Genomic DNA, 16776 nt, shown 5'->3' with positions numbered 1-16776 from the left:
GAAGGAAGGAACGAAGGATGCTCCCGAGCCATCTGCCCGGCCCAGAGATGCTCAGAGCCGCAGGGCGAGGTGGATACCAGCAATTAGCAAAAGGTTAATCAACCGAAATAATAATAGGAAAAAAAAAAATTGAAAAAAAAGGTCAATTTCCACCATCGCACAGGCAGGCTGATCCCATTTATCCGGCAGCTGGGCACCGGCCAGAACCCATGGACAGCGGCCCCTCTGCCATCTGCTCTTCGGGCACATACTCGGAAAGGAGTTTTAATTATAACCAAGGGCGCCCTCCGAGGGACAGGGCATCCCTGCCAGAGCTGAGGGAACGGTTTAACAGAGCTGGAAACCAAGCAAAGCCAATTTTATTTTTATTTTTTTTTAATTACAAGCCGATTAAACTTTTGAACTGACTCCCAATCTATAATTATTTAAGTGTACCTTTATCAGGCACCGATAACCAAGCAGCTAATGAACTTTACAAGCCATTAGGCAAGAGGAAATGCTGTTAACTGTTAGATGAGCTGCGACCAAGGAGTTGAACTTGTCAGCAACTACATTAATACAAAATAATTCAAAATATTTTCTCCTAGGTAAAGTTTAACAACGAGCCACTTGAGCAGGTAGAAGCAGCTTCCAAGCACCAGAATTCAAATTGTTCCAGGGAACACTGTAAAAACTTATCAAACTGTGTTCAAAACTTACTAAACTGTTGGTTACTATCTGTTGCTTGGAAACCACGTATATTTCAATATTCCCAGTTAAAGTTCCAGTGTGAACTCTTTACAGCTGCAGTTTTCCAGTAACTTCTATGCTCTGCAAGAAAAGAGATTTCAGGAGAATCACCTGATTTCAGAAGTGACCTAAGCAGTAAAACTGAACAGTTCACAGAAAATTGTCTTAAGATGAAAATAATTTGTGTTAATAAGCCTAAGAAAAAGCTTGAAAATATTTGAAGTTAAAAATCTTTTAAATGTATATATATACTCATACCCCCTATATATGTATATAGGTAGATATCACGGCAAAATGTTTCCAGGTAATTAATTATCCATTGCTTATCAACTGCTTTTAATAGGCTTTGGGGTTTTATGAGCCTGGGATTTATTTTTTTTTTGTTTGGTTTGGGTTTTTCCCCTTTTTAAATAAAGACACGTCTTTAAGGAAAGGTGATGAGCTTTTAGCAAGAAACAAACAAACAAACAACAACCCCCCCGCAGACAAAAAAACCCAAACCCATTAAAAATACCCCAAAAGGAAAAAAAAAACCCCACAAACTAACAAAACACAAAAAACAAAAACAAAAAAAAAAAAACAAAAAAAAAAAACAAAAAAAACCCAAAAAAAAACAGATTCAGGAAAGATTTCAAGCTCCTATTTGGAAGCACAAAAAAAAAAAAAAAAAAAAAATTCAAAGATAAATGAATTATTGTAGAGTTTCATCCTCCCCAGCCCAGAAAGGCTCTCTGCTCTCCTCTCTCACATTGCTGTGCTCAGGAGAGTCAGGAGCCTCATCTCCTCAGGCAGGAAAAAATTCCAGGCAGTGGGAAAGCTCCAGGTTCTGTCATCCTCTCGCCATGGATGGCTGTGTCTAGAGAGCAAAGGTGTACAATTGTTTTATTAACGAGTCAGCCAGCACTATCAGCTTCACACTCTTTTTGGTAGGAATGTTAATCTTCCATTGAGTATTAAAAATATAATATTTTATGATATTAATTTTATAGTTATCATGTAGGGATACGAAATCTGAATATAAACGTCTTGCTTTCCAGAATAACTAAGTCTTTGGGGAGGTTAATAAACTAGCTCACTGAGAAATAGGTTAGTTAATTGTCTGATTAGTTAATTGTCTGTCTGATCTGTGTAGAAGTGCCTTAGACCGGAGAGGCACCGCACACCCAGCATTTATTGCTTCTCCTCCACCTGCCACAGAGCAGTTCCCCGAGCCAGCAGACATTAACCACCAGAAAGGCCAAAAACGTGGGATGCAAAACACACTCCAGCGTGTCAGCGGTAAAATATCTCAAATCCTGCTTTTCCAACGGAAGCGGGTGATGGGAGGCTCCACCTAGAGATCACTCGCTAGAAATTCCCCCAGAGGAATGGAAGGGACCCGGGGATGCCAGCCCTGCCCTGCCACCCTCGGAGCACCTGGGCACACACGGAAAGGGGACATGGAAAGGATGAAAAAGATGAAAAAAGGACACACTTAGCAAGAGAAAATAGGGTAAAGTCTGAGTCTAGATTGGTCCTGGCCAGAAAAGAGGATGGGAAGACTGGAATGCTGATAGTCTGAGCAAACTCCAACATCTTGGAGCTCGCAGAAAGCTGTTCTGGCTTTATTCTGTCTGTTCATCATTATTATCATAATTTTGCTTCATGCCTTAATGGTTTCCTGTGAGATTTTCTGGGGGAAAAGCGTAACATCCCTACTCCCACCTCCCCCAAACCCAGGGCTTCTCCACTTTAACATAACAAGAGAAATCTTACAAAGACTTAAGGAAAAAAACAAACCTTTTTAAAAACTAGATTCATTGCTACCTACAGAAAAAACAAACAAAAAAATGCCACTGCTTTGAAAGAGAATGGCTTCAAACCAGGGAATTTAAAACTCCACGTTCTTTTCCTGATATAATCTAACCCTGGTGCTCGACAAGCATTAACTGCTGGCATAATTTACAAACTAAATGAGCCATCGGGGTGTCTTTTGTAAAGGCTGACACGAAGCCAAGCGACCTGCCCCAAAAACAATCGCTAATGCGCACCGAGTGTGTCTTTGTGGTCAGGTGGCATTTCCTTCCTGTCGGAGGGCAAAGCCACCAGCAGGAGCGCACGAAGGACACAGCAGACTGTAAAACAAGCTGAAATTTTGTCATTTACAGCAAACTGCTCGGAGATCTGGCAGCTGGAAGCCCTCTGAGAGCAGAGGTGACTCGGGTGGCCCGATGGAGAAGGCGACAGAAATTTTCAATTCTCGCAAGATGCGCTCCGATAGAAAAAACGCTCTGGTTTGAAATGCAAATTCCTAATTACAGAGTCCAAAAGGACACTTGGAAGGGCAGCGCTCAACAGCTACTACACCTTTAGTGGTGCCTTCACAAATGAGTACCAGTTTATCTTCCTCAGGTTCCAGTTCTTCCAGAGAGCTGCCTTCAGTATTTCACTATTTCACTATTTTATTTCAGAAGGGCTTTAGCAGCTCACTGCTTGGAGCATCAAATAATTTGTAGGCTGTTCTCCAAAGCTCAAATGACTATTAAGACATAAATGAAACTGTTGAAAGGTAAAACTACACAGAGCACAGGGGGCTTCACTGCTTTAATTTCAACTTTTAGATCAAAATTCCCTATCCATTATTTCCCCTTCTTTCATTTCTTCCCTCTCTCTCACCTCTATTCAAAATGGAATTGTTAAAACGACAGTAATATTACTGTTCCACATCTTCAGGGTGTATATGTTAGATGCACTCTAATTTCTCCATCCATTTTAATACTTACTATAAAACCTGAAAAAAATCAGCCTAAAAATAGAGCAAAAATTAAAACAAAACAAACAAAAAAGCCAACAAAAAAACACCAACCAATCTGGAACAATCCAGTGACTCAAAAACTGGAGTCTCCAGATCAGTTTTTAAGTGTGAAATACACTTTAAAAGCACATTAGTATTAGACTTGACCGATTTTTAAAGCTGGAGTGTGACCCCTAGGTGGTGCTGACATCCTGATATTCCACGAGGTTAAGGAATATTCCACTTTATTAATCTGTATCCTGGAGCATCACCCCTCAAAAACGCCTCCAGGAATGTGCACTGCAGTCAGCAGCTCCATTTTCTGTAAATATTTTATTTTAACACGGTGGGTTTAAATCTGTAGCCATACAGAATAATTCGATTTCCTCTTCAGTGAAGGGGCAGAGTGCACAGCCAGGTGGTGGCAGTGGAATCTGGGTAACTGTGCCCAGTCTGTATTTCAGGAAAGCATCTCTGAGAGAGAACCCTTCTGATCCACCAGCATGAAGACAGAAAAATCATTTTCTGTTAGATTTTCTTCCCCTGGGATATTTTTTTAATCACTATCCCTTGCATAACACGTAAAACTTCCACAGAAGAAACTGAGAACAGCACAAGAAAATCAGCTCAGTCTGTTCAATTTCATTCTTAGGCTACACAACCTGATTGGATTTGAAGAATTAGAGATGTTATGGCTGGATAAAGGAGAATCTGATCTCTCCCGTGCTGAAAAAGAAGATATTGCTCTGATCACATACTTGTCATGGTGCAAAGAAACTCAAGCAGACGTCATTTTAAGTTACCCAAACTGATTTATTGACAATTTAAATGTGACATATTTACAGCACTGTTTCTAAAATAATTTAACAATTTTCATAGATTTATAAAAGTACTGATAAATAGGAGACCCTGACAGTGACCAACCACAAATATTTCCCTATGCTACTGAACTACAACAGTAGTTCATTTCATTTTTCATTTTTCTCTTTTTCCCTCTTTTTGTAAGTCCCATAATGGAGCTGCTTTACCTCCACCCAATGTGTAAAGTTGCCAATACCAAAATATAATAAAATGACCATGCAGTGTGAAAGCTGTACCAGAGCAAGTGATTTCAGATGTTAGACTACAGTAAAAATATAACAATGCAAAGTGTCTTCCACACAGACTGTACTTGTGAAAAAATAAGCTTTTAAAGAGCTAATGGTTTATTTTAATAGAAATGAAAACCTACAATACTAGTACAGACATTTACAGTAATTTCCAATTCTGTGCTAGTTTTCACATATATCTAAAGTCAAACAAAACCAGTAATTTACAGACACCACTGCCTTAAGACAGTGGTTAGTTAGCTTATGGATAAAAGAAAAAAATAAACCAAAACCAAAAGAAGGTGCTGATATAATTTAAGGTTTTGAAATTAATTAAATTCCATTCTTATATTGGACACCAATTATTCTGTCCTGGGATCAACAAATTGCTGTGGTAAAGCCATCTGTATCTCTCGAGCAGGAAGTCAGACTGGAAGATGGAGAGAAGATGGACTTGCCTGATATGTATCTTAGGTTCCAGTAGACAGAGGAAATCTCACAAAGCTGGACAATCGGGATCACAGTAAGCAGCAGCATGAGATATTTGTGGGGTTGGGATTAAAGCAAACATTTTTTTTTTCCAAAAATGATGAAAAGTACACATTATCTAATCCAATACTTGAAATGTAAAGGTTCTCCTCGCTGGCATCACTGATGCCCCATAACACCATGTACACAAACAACAAATAGTCACTTTTTAAGAACACATATTGCACAGCAGTGGGTGCAACACCAGAACACTGGTACCCCTGGCATAAACCTTGTTTTAAAGAGCTGTTTCAAACTGTGCTATCCAGAGCAACTCCAAGCCAACACTCAAACCCAGGAAGAATGGTTTGTGTACATCACTAACCCAAAAGTGTTTCAACAATGTGAGAGAAAACACAGGCACTTCAGATTCTTAGTGCACCAAAAGTTATAGGCCACGATTGCAGGACTAGGAACAGTTCAGTACCAATAACAACACAACTAAAGGAGCTCTTCCACTGATCAATACAGAAACAAGAACTGTTCACAAAGCACTGGGAAGGAAATCATTCTCAAAACAGTAACCAAACAATACATTTAAACATTTAAGAAAACATAATTGCTGCAAAGCCTAATGTAACACAACACAAACCCTACTTAGTTAAAAAGATCTAAAGTGTCCAAATTCCAAAGTCCAAATTCTCTTCTCCCCCCTCCAAAACACCACTACATGCAGTCCGTGGAAATCCAAATGTGCAAAAAGTTATAACCCACCTTAAGGAGTGCATCAAAAATAGGCTGACTATTCAAAATATTATTTTAGTGGAAATTTTACAGCACCATAACTAGAATTCCAAGGGAGTTCAGAATTCTTGTTCTAGTAACAAATCAGTTGACACTGTTGATCCTAAAGAACAGAAGAAACATTTTGTGCATTTCCTGGTATCTGAAAGTCATGGAGAGAAAAAATTCTCATATATGCTTAAAATCTTACTGTAGTTTAAGATGAAATTAAATAGTCACATTTGTTGGCAACAAGTTCTCCAAAATAGAGCATTAGTTGCAAATTTAGTAGATCTGCCAGATTAGGAATTAGAAGTTGCTGGTACCTTGCTTACTTGCAGAAGTACTTTTTTTTTTATATATATATATATATAATGCATTTTGGGTTGTTTTTTCTTTCCTAAACTGTGCAGTTTGGCCCCTCCCTAGTAAGTGATTTACTATCAGGCTTTGAGAAAACGCCTCAGGTCCATCTCTGACCCTCAGCTGAAAGGCAACACGCAAACACATTATATATACCCATGTGTGCACAGGAACACACACACACATATATATAACAGCAGTGCTCCGGTTTCGTTTTTCGTTTTTTTGTTCTCATTTCCTGGAATTTTCTTTGGTTCAAAGTCCAAGCAAGGAAATTAAAGGACCGAACAAATGGATCATTCTCCAAACTCTTCCATCCCTACACGTCACTAACTGGAAGGCTTGCATCATCCAGATCCACAAGGCCAGGATCCTGTTCCTGAGTGCCATTTTTGCTCCGGGGTTCCCAGGGGCCCCGTTCAGTCACTTTGGAAGTTGATTCTCTTGGAGTGACAGCCTGGATCTTGTAGCTCCTTGACCTGGCCTTGGTAAAAGACTCGTGAAATCCTCGCTTCTCCAGAGCAGGGGGTTTGGGGTGAGGGGCTGGGACCAGAGGGCTGCCGTGAGGGGCTGTGGAATGTGAGCTGCCTGCGGCTGCGCCGGCAGCACGGACAGCATGGCCGGGTTCGGAACAAGACTCGGGATGCTCCTGGAAAAAGAAAGGAATGTGTCAGATCCAGGTGCTGATGTCACGTTGGAAAGATGCAGTTTCAGATGTCACACTCACAAAAAAATAAATTAAAAAAATCGAGACAGAAAATACACAAAGCGAAGCATCAGCCACGGCAGCAGGAGGCAGGTGCTTTGTCGAGGCACTGCTTTACTGAGTGTGAGCTCACAGCAGGATGTGACAGCAACATCAGCTGCTACACTGAATGAAACTGAATTCTTAAACCAGGCACAGCAGCTCTGCAGACTTTATAATATAGTCCAGCAAATTGAGGCTCTTCATTTTATTAAGATATTTAATAACCTCTTGAAGATGCACATTGGAAAGGCCATTGAAAATCACATCTTTCCAAAAGGAAAATGTATTCAGATCTATTAATATAAATCAAGCACTCGTATCCTGAATCCTGAAGTAATGCACATTTTACTGTTCTCTCTTCTTGGGATACCAAATCTTCCCAGTTTCTCCCAAGGACCAAACAAAAATTTTAAGCTATCAAGGGTATATAAAAGTTTCCAAAGTTCATGACCTAGAAAAGAAACTGATACTGAAGCTACTCCTTCCATTCAAGTTATTATTTTGTGTTTATTCTCATTATTCTGCTGACCTTTACATTTACTTACTGAGAGAAACAAATCCCCAGACTACCCAGGAATGATTTAGCTGTCTGAAGCACAGCCATGGAATGCCATTTGGATGTCCTGGAATAGCCTGACCTCCTGAACAGGAACAAGAAGTTCCTTGGGTTCTGCACTGCATCCATCAGTTCTGTCAGGCTGTCTGAAATCCCTGAGCAGTGCTGGGTTTGAAATGCTCTGATCCAAATGCTGTGTGATGTTGCAGTGAACTGTGTGTGCATCAGGAGCTGCAGCTGCTGCCAGTTCTGCCATCACCAGTGTTAGTCCAGGAACTAAAGGAATCTGCCAACCCATGTGCACACACAAATCAAGGCATCTCTCAAGCACTTTTGTTAGCCAAAAAAACCCCCAAACCCATCACAGATGTGTGTCCAAGATGCAAATATACATCCTCAATTCTTATTTTTTTCCACAGTAGTTTTTCAAGTTTCTTTTAGTCATGACATTCTTACGACATATGAATTAATAAATTTAATCCAAATAGATTTTGTCAAGTACTACCAGATTTCTTTTTATAAATGAGTTTAATGTTATTGGATGAACCTGTGCAACATTTTTTTTGGACTTGAGTTTAGTGCTCAATTTCACTGAAGTATTTCACATCATTTACATTGCCTTATTTTATACCTGATTTGATACTCCACTTAAAGAAAAAAGTTTGCTTTGAACTTACGATTCACTGATTTACCTACCGTTCTTTTTATTATTAATAACTTTACTTCACCAAATAGGACAAAAGGGATATTAGGACAAGATCTCTGAATTTTTGCTAAGCTGCCCTGAAGGTTATTCAGATTTTATTACCCACACTGTTTGTAATTTTAGTTAAGAGACTGTGCTGCTGCACTACTCCTAAGGTGCCCTGCTTTGAATAGTATATTGATTATACATTATTTTATAGTGCTTCTATGTTTGAACTAATCATTTCATGCAGAGACCTCATAAGCCATGCAAATCAGGCTACTATATAGCCTGATTCCAAATCCTAGAGTTAAAACCGTGCATGTTCTGTGTGCACTCATCTGTATTAGTTTGTGGGCAGCTTCAATTTAATCTTGCTTTTGCGCAGTTTCAAAAGAAATGTAAAGTAAAATGGAAATATGAACTCTCATGCAAATTAGCTGTAGCACTTTCCTACTAAAGTGATATCACATCACTTATGTTTAAATATTTACTGTGCTTTGACGTATAAGCAGTGGTTTTGGCGTTTTTCATTTCCAATCATTTTAAAAGCAAGAAAAAACAGTGCAAACCTGTGAGTGAATGGTATTATTGATGAGTTAGTTTTCAGTAATGGTAATGACAACAGGTAGCATTATTTTTTAGTTTGTTTTGTAGTGCAAATTAGTGTCTAGTCCTAGCCCTCTTGTTAAGAAGGCGAGTTTCCATGAGAGCCCACATACGTGCTGCATTCACCAGTTCTTGATGTATACCTCTGTATACAAGGATTCGACAGCCTTCTGGCCTGCCGCATCTGGAACACAGTGCAAAGCTAAGATTAGAGTCACCTGGACTTGGGAGAGAGGACAACAGAGGGAACAAGAAGTGATGCAGACAGTCATAGCTACATTGCTCAGTTAGCCCCACACACAAAAAAAAAAAAAGGAAAAAAAGCGTACAGAAAGAAAAGTTACCTGCGTGTTTTCATTGCCCCCACAAAGAGAAAATTTATAACAGCAAGTCTTAAATAAAAGCATGAAGCAGCTACCAAAAATTGGTTGATAGCTTAAGCAGAGTTACCAGGAACATGGTATCAATGCAAATTTGTAGTCAAAAGCCAAGTTTGAATGATTAGATTTCAGATTATGGGGGTAATGATACATTCAGTTTATTACAAAGCATCCCAGAGACAGAAAATGAAAAACACAGCATGCAGTACCTGAACTGTGAAGTATTCCTGGTGCTACATCTGGACATACTTGGAGACACTGTGACACCAGAGTAACTCCCACTACTTTGCACAACTTAATGACCTCTGTGCTAAATAACTAATACAGTTTAAATGCTAGTAGGTATGAAATGCTGGCATCCACGTGGCTTCAGAAATATTAACACTTGTCACAGTGCCCCAGTGCAGGACTGTAAGATGCTGTTCTCACTGCACTTCCAACAGCAAGAACTAATTCATGTGAGCACAGATCTCTTAGTTTAAATTTTTATCTGTATCTGCATATACAATAAGCTATCAGCAACAGAGAATGACAATTTAGCAGTGAGAGCTGTTACAAAGAAATTAGGATATTGTCATTTGATTGCAAAACATAGAAATTAGCAGAAACACCTCACAGGAATTAGAAGTTTTAATTTAACTCCCAAACTAGTCATAGTGACAGATCATACTGAATTTCTCTAGGTTAGCACTGCATTATCTATGTGTTCAAGCAAACAATGCACAGAAAGTCACAGGTAGGACTAAAAAAAAGCACTCCATTAAAAACACAGAGTATTTGATACCAGTCTGATTGAAAGTTCATGCAAAGAGGCCACGTTACTACAGGACAGGAGAGAGGAAAGGCAAAAGGAAAAAACCAGGACTGAATGGCACAAGTGAACAGGAGCTAATGGCAGCTCCTGGGGGTGACGTACGGAAGCTGCTGATCTGCCAGGTCCCCGCTGCGCTACGATGGCCCCAGAAATGGCCTTTATCCAGCTGTGCATGTCCTCGGGGCTGTCTGCCTGCAGCCAACAACAACACCACAGTCAGCAACAACCCTCAGCTGCCCACTGTCCCACCACCTGCAGCAGCACAACCTAACCCTGCTGGCCAGCGTCCCCCTGAAACCCAGAGGGACTTTGTTTCTTAACCCAGACATTTCTTAAGGTCTTATTCTGAATTTACTATAAAATATATAAAGAAGTAAATAGAATATCCTGAGGATCACATCCCCCCCTGAAAAATCATGTTATGGTCAAAGTGAAAAAGTGCTGCTATTTTACTTCCAAAGTGTATTTAACTCTGGCAGTCTCTTGGGTTTGCCCGAAGTTTAAAAAAAGAAATTACCTGCACATAAAAGGTTCGAGAAGTTGTTACAATTTCAAAGAGATTGTCTCTCATCATTATATCACTGCAAATGAAATATAAAAATACTTCAAAAGCAAGTACAACCTTCCTACTGTATTTTATCAAGACTGTAGAACTGGCAGAGAATCAGGGCATTTGCTGTCTGACTTTTGCATTCCTTTATCACTCTACTATCGGATTTTTACTAATTTTAGCCCTAAGACTCTTTAGTTTACCAGTGGCACATAATAATACAGACCCCTCAAAACCCATTTAATGCACAAAACAATGTGCTGTCCCATATAGAAAGAACACCCCACACATGCACACATCAAGTGAAGTTATTGAATGACTCTCCAAGAAGCAGCCTGGCCATGACCAAGCAGGGAATTCCATCCATGTAATGATATCAGTGCTTCCCTCCTCACCTCTGTTTGCATTCCTGAACTTTATGGACCTCCTTAAGTGGTATAACCCTGAGAGGTTCCTTTTCCTGAAAAAAGAAACATGTTTTAGTACAGTGTACCTAACAACTAGAACAGAAAGCCAGAGGCCAGGACAGCAACAGTCTTACAAATATGAGACTTTCAAGGCAATCACTTATGAAAAAAAGTGATATCAACCAAAATTTCATTTGCTTTGGTATTAAATCAACCATGGCACTTGCAATGAAGAGGAGGACAAACCAACAAGTAGAACCTCCCAAAACATTAATTCCATACTACAATGAAGACAGCCACCCTGTCGTCTTCCCCATACCAGATCACACAACTGACCCTGGCCTCAAGAAGCTCATTTCATTAAAATTTTGATTACATTAATTTGCTATGAAATGCTACCATAGAAGATGCTTTGTTAATTGGACTGCATGACATAGCTTTAAGTAAGATTAACTGTATCCTACACTTAATACAATTAAAAGTACTACAAAGAAACCAGTCCTTAACACCTGTAAAAGAGCAAGTACCCTCAAAGCATTCAGAAATTCTGTTACCATAATGAAAATAAGTGTTAAAGTTTCACACCACAGGAATAAAGCAAGAACATTCAAACAGAAACACTTTCACTTTTCCCATGACAACATAATGTCACACATACTTTTATTTTCCAGTGGCTGTTGCAGAAAACCACAAACAAACAACAACTTATTTTACCTCCTACTGTGTTTTCTTTAAGCCAAGTTATAATGGATTGCTACAGTCAGCTACAACTTCCAGATAAAACAAAAGCTTTCACCTCTGGAATGACTTCCCCTAGCATTTCTCTAACAGATACTTAGGAGATTTATGCTGAGCAAGCAGCAAATGTCACCCAAATGTAACCACCCTCCAGGAGAAGTTTTCATAGATCATTTTGCTCAACAGCAGATCAAATGTAGAAGGTTTAAAACACAATGATTTCAGTTATTGTGCTCCTCTTAGGTCTTCTCTGTTGTTCCTAGATTGAATCATCAATGCATTAAAATGCATTTTCAAAGTAAAACATCAAGTGCAAACTGCAAGATCATCTCTGGAGTACAGACACCTCTTGAAGGGAAAACCCCAGCTCAAAAATTATCATTTTCTGAGTCTCCTATTGCCTGTATTCCACTATGCTCCTGTGGACTGACACAGCCTCAAGAAACATGATGAAACACAAAAAGTGCAAGTATTTCTACCATCCTTCTATTATACTCTCCCACAGTAAAATTCTTCACTGGGTTAGACTTGTCTGTGAGCAATCTGAGCTCAGATTTTTTTTTTTAAATAAAAATAAAGGATTTCTTACAGGCAATGAGTCAGAATTGTTCTGCTGACAGCTTAACAAAGATAATGATGAAAGATCAAACCCCTGCTACTGTTGCAGACGCCCTCATTAGAAATTAAATCAAAGTTAACTTCAGAAACAGCCTGAAATTTGGGTTCTTGACATTTTACATCTTATGTTTGGCCTGTAAACTCAATTCTCCTTGATTTACAATACTTTACAACTCAGGTTTCATCCCTTAGGTTCAGATTTTCTTACATTTAGTCTGTTTTCCCAAAAAATTAATTCCACACTTAACTGTCTTCAGAATCAGCCATTTAATTTTTAAATGAAGCCTGAAGGCATTTAACATCTGGCCAAAATCAGCCAAAGACTTAAGAGTGACAAGGGAAAGAGAAAGGTCACGAAACTAAAAGAAACTCTGCAAATGTTGCTGTTGAACTGGAAATCAAGTTTTTTGTCCATCTTGGCTGCCCTGGTGAAACAAATGTGTGGGAGAAGATCCCATCACATCTAGGGTGAATGATAAAACATAATTCTAACCTTAAATGAAGAATTGAAAGATTATAGTTTTGTCTTTTCCACAGTGGTCAGCTATTTCAACAACACAATTAATTATATGAGAGTGTAAAATGACAAAGTACTAATACAAAAATCAGGGTGACTGTAGATTTTATAACTGTTCTTCAGTGCCCTACAGGCAGCTTCCCAAACACATTGAACAGCTGAACAGTTGCCCCATTAAGTTTTTTGTTCCTCCCAATCATGAAAAATTATTACAGTACAGACTCAAGAGTTGCAGCAGAGCACATTTCTCAAACACAAGCGTATTCCTTCAGATTTTCTTGCAACTGTCACTGGAAAATAACACAGAATTGGAAGCTTACCAGTTCAGACTTGAAATATCCTATTGTGTTTTCATCTAATTGAAAGTATCTTCTCTTCCAGTTCTTCATCTGTTAACGAAAAGAAATAAATATTTATATATTTTATATATAAAATATACTTACATGTCATGTATTATGAATATATTGAATTATATCTACCATTCTAATTTTTATTTATAGTATATGATATTGTGTAATTCCTATTTATTCATAACTATTAATTTTAATTTTCTTCATTGCAGTTTATTATAATTAAATTTATTATAATATTAATATTATATCAGTAGTATTAATATTAAGTTTATTATAATTATTATATTTAAAATTTTGCATCTTTAGTGTCACCAAGATAATTATGCATATGCATAAATGTGCACAACTAATACATTTTTTTGAAAACTGAAAAAATTAAAAATTAATTAAGCTACTCTTTTCTAAGATTTATTCAAACTGTAGAAACTCAGCAGCCAAACTATTCTGCAGGAAAAATTCCAAGACAATACATCAGAGGTTTCTACTTTATTTTTAACTAAAAAAGGGATGTCACAAAAAGAAGCTTCATAATCCAAGATAAAAAGAGTCTGAGAACTCAAAGATGTGCATCTTGCTTAATCTGAACTGTTCCTTCTTCTAGCAAGGCATCACATGAATAGCTCTGCTTGTGTTAATCAGTCTGATAAACTGTAAAATTCTTCCTCTGAACTGAAAAATCAGCTTTTTCTAAACATTTTATTGATTTAAAAAGCAGGCACTGAACTTCTGTCCCAGTTTAGATGTTTTTAACAAGCAAAACAAGGATCTCTACAGAATGTGGAACAGAATTCCCAGCTGCATGCACTAACCATCACATGGAAGTTTGTGCACACACTTTTAAAATATCTTCAATAACACAACACCAAAGAAAGTCATGGAAAGAAGTAACACAGATAAAAATTAAGTGCTACTGGAGGAGAAATTTTACCTTTAGTTAATCCTTATTACTGTCAGTAGTAATAAAACCACTGTCAATTGTCTTTTGTTTTTGATAATACTTACCACTGCTCCTTGTTTGACACAGTAACCAGCTTTGATAATGGCATTATCTGGGGGATGCTTAGCAGCAAAATAAGGAAGGTGAGTTTGTGACCGCTTCAAATAATTCCTGTCAGCCCCTTCACTGCCCTCACTGACCTCTTCTTTCTAGAAAAAAAAAAAAGCAGGAAAGTTCAGAATACTCTCAGGGCTTTTCCCTAAAGGTCAAGGAATAACTATGGTAGTTACAATAGGAAATTACTTTATTGTCCCCTGCTCACAAATCCCATTTCCAATGTGAAAGAAGAAAATATTTTAACTGATTTCCAGAGACAACTAAGACTCCCCAGGGGCAGATTCCCTGTAAGCTGCTCTTAGAAAATAAACTAAGAAAGTGCTGAATACTTTCAAATACTATTGACAAACACTCAGTAAAAGAATGGTACAGATTTAAATACACACATGTATTTAGTGCAAACTTGTAACATGGGCAAAACACTAAAGGTGGCTACAGCAAACAAAAAGTTATTTCTAGGACTACAAGACATCAGAATTCATCAACTTTTTAAATGCATTTTGGGAGCATACATGTCATTTACATGATATTCATATAATCTGTAACTATTTTCAGCTCAGGAAACTTTCAGCAACAGATTCAGTTCTATCTTTAGCACTGCACAGATTCTACTTCCATAAGCTTGTCCAGACTCACAAACTTTTTTTCTCCACTTTTCCTTATCACTTTTTTCCCCTTTTTTCTGTAAAAGGGGCAGAACTTCATCACTGTTAACACCAACAATTAATTTCACACAAAAATCTTATTATTATACTAACAGGTACATGTGAGCAAAAGAAAACTGATACTCAAGCAATTCTTTAAAATCTTGTATGAAGGGAATAAAATCCTCAGAACCCCCACTTAGTGTGAATAAAAGGTGCATATGAAAGTACAGCTTTGTGTGTCAAATAACTGGTTTGAAGTTGCTGTTGTTGTTATTATTATTATTATTATTATTATTGTTATTATCATTATTATTACCTGGGTGGGTGTAATGATGGGAACACCACCAACAATTTCTGTCCTGTAAGAGACTTGCTTCTTTCCACCTGGGCTTTCAGCTTGACGATTTGCATTATCCATTTGGCAGAGAGGATCAGACTGCTTTGGTACCTGCAGTTGGGATGTGAGAACTGACATCAGTTTCATGAAAAAAACCTCTAATCATTACTCAAGAATTTTCAGGCATTTTCAGCAGGATTTAAAAATGGTCACTAATTGTAAAAGGCTAAAAATGGCTTACAGAAAAGTTTGTTGCAATGACTATGCTTTAATGCTCAAGAGAAAAGTGGTGCCAATAACGACATTTCAGTGGATGAAATCAGTTGCAAGCATTGCCATGAAGTTCTCCACTTAATCTTCAAGAAGCACTGCTAATTTATAGAACTGGTTCTTTATTTTTCAGCTGCTTTCAGTTTTAATAAGAAAGTGGAGACGCCCCAGTGCCTGCAGAGCCAGCACAGCAAGGCCATAAACACTGGGACTTTGGTCACAGCAGGTGTCTGACCAGTGTGACACTTGTCCCCAGATGTACTTGGCATGAAGACTGTGTTACTGACCCCATTAATGATACACATATTGCTAGATTCTGTCCAAAATGACCCTGTCTACCTAACTATCAGTAACTACTCGATATTTCTCTCAAATGTGAAACTAAAGCATCAAAACTGCACAGGAATTTGATTTCCCTGTAAGTGTTTTGATCTAAAATGTTTACTCAGTTTTCTGAGTAAACTTTTTTAATCTAAGAAATGCACTGACTACAAGACCTTTTCCATTTCTAATCCCCTTCACCTCTAATATTAATATAGCAAATCTGAAATGACTTCAACAAGAAGAGATCAAGTCTCACACCCAAATACCCCACCCAGCAACCTACTGGGTATTTACAAAAGACATCCAAACTCCTTCAGAAAGAAGGATACACAGATTGTCCATCCAAGACTGTGACACATTCAAAACTTGGAATTGAACTGATCTAGACAAGAAACCAAAGCTACTTTATATTTGTGATTCAAGTTCCTGTACCCAGGAGTGCTTATTTTATGAAATGCTGCCTGCAGAGAGGTACAGACAGTGCTGAGAGCAGATGTCAGCCTAGGACAGAGTCCTGCTGGCCACCCCTTTGCCAGTGACTCCATCCCCAGCCAAGTCCAGCACTGAAGAATAAGACACTCATAAGCCTCAGCATTACAAATCTGGAGCTCTGTGGGCAAATGCTTCAGCTGTCACAAATTCCTGCTGAAAATGCTGCAGAGCAAGCCCACAACCACCTCCTCACCTGAAGGCATTTTCAAGCAGCACTCAAAAACGGGTACACAGTGTGCTAGGCTGCAGAGGTTCACAGTTATTCTGGCATTATCAGCACTCAAGAGGACTAAAACATGCAATGAATCTTGGAGGATTACAAGCTGCAGCAAGTAATGCTCATATTAAAATTAATAATTGAGTGATTTTAATTATTTGATTCAGTAATTTGCCGTACTTAATACTGTACTTGAGCTGTGAACAGATGAATGGTTCAAAGGCTTGTTCCTTCAAAGACAAAATACTAATGATTT

At 38.2% G+C, this 16776-nt stretch overlaps 1 protein-coding gene across 5 annotated transcripts in view; it reads right to left on the bottom strand.

Moving 5' to 3' along the window:
* Positions 1-4294: 4294 nt before the first annotated feature.
* Positions 4295-16776, bottom strand: part of PLEKHA1 (pleckstrin homology domain containing A1) — a 30896-nt gene continuing 18414 nt past the window's right edge. For 3 of the 5 annotated variants that reach the window (XM_058840905.1, XM_058840906.1, XM_058840909.1), the window contains 7 exons: positions 15197-15328; positions 14182-14325; positions 13147-13215; positions 10942-11006; positions 10514-10577; positions 10099-10188; positions 4295-6853 (listed from right to left, as the gene is read on the bottom strand). In XM_058840905.1, the coding sequence (XP_058696888.1) occupies positions 6524-6853; positions 10099-10188; positions 10514-10577; positions 10942-11006; positions 13147-13215; positions 14182-14325; positions 15197-15328 (894 nt within the window). In that variant the 3' untranslated portion in view covers positions 4295-6523. Of the gene's footprint in view, positions 6854-8915; positions 8987-10098; positions 10189-10513; positions 10578-10941; positions 11007-13146; positions 13216-14181; positions 14326-15196; positions 15329-16776 lie in introns of all 5 variants that reach the window. The other 2 variants (XM_058840907.1, XM_058840908.1) reach the window with 2 other exon arrangements.

The sequence above is a fragment of the Poecile atricapillus genome, chromosome 6 (assembly GCF_030490865.1).
Source record: "Poecile atricapillus isolate bPoeAtr1 chromosome 6, bPoeAtr1.hap1, whole genome shotgun sequence".
NCBI lineage: Eukaryota > Metazoa > Chordata > Aves > Passeriformes > Paridae > Poecile > Poecile atricapillus.
Note: the sequence above shows the minus strand (reverse complement) of the source record. Positions and strands in the feature narration are given on the sequence as shown.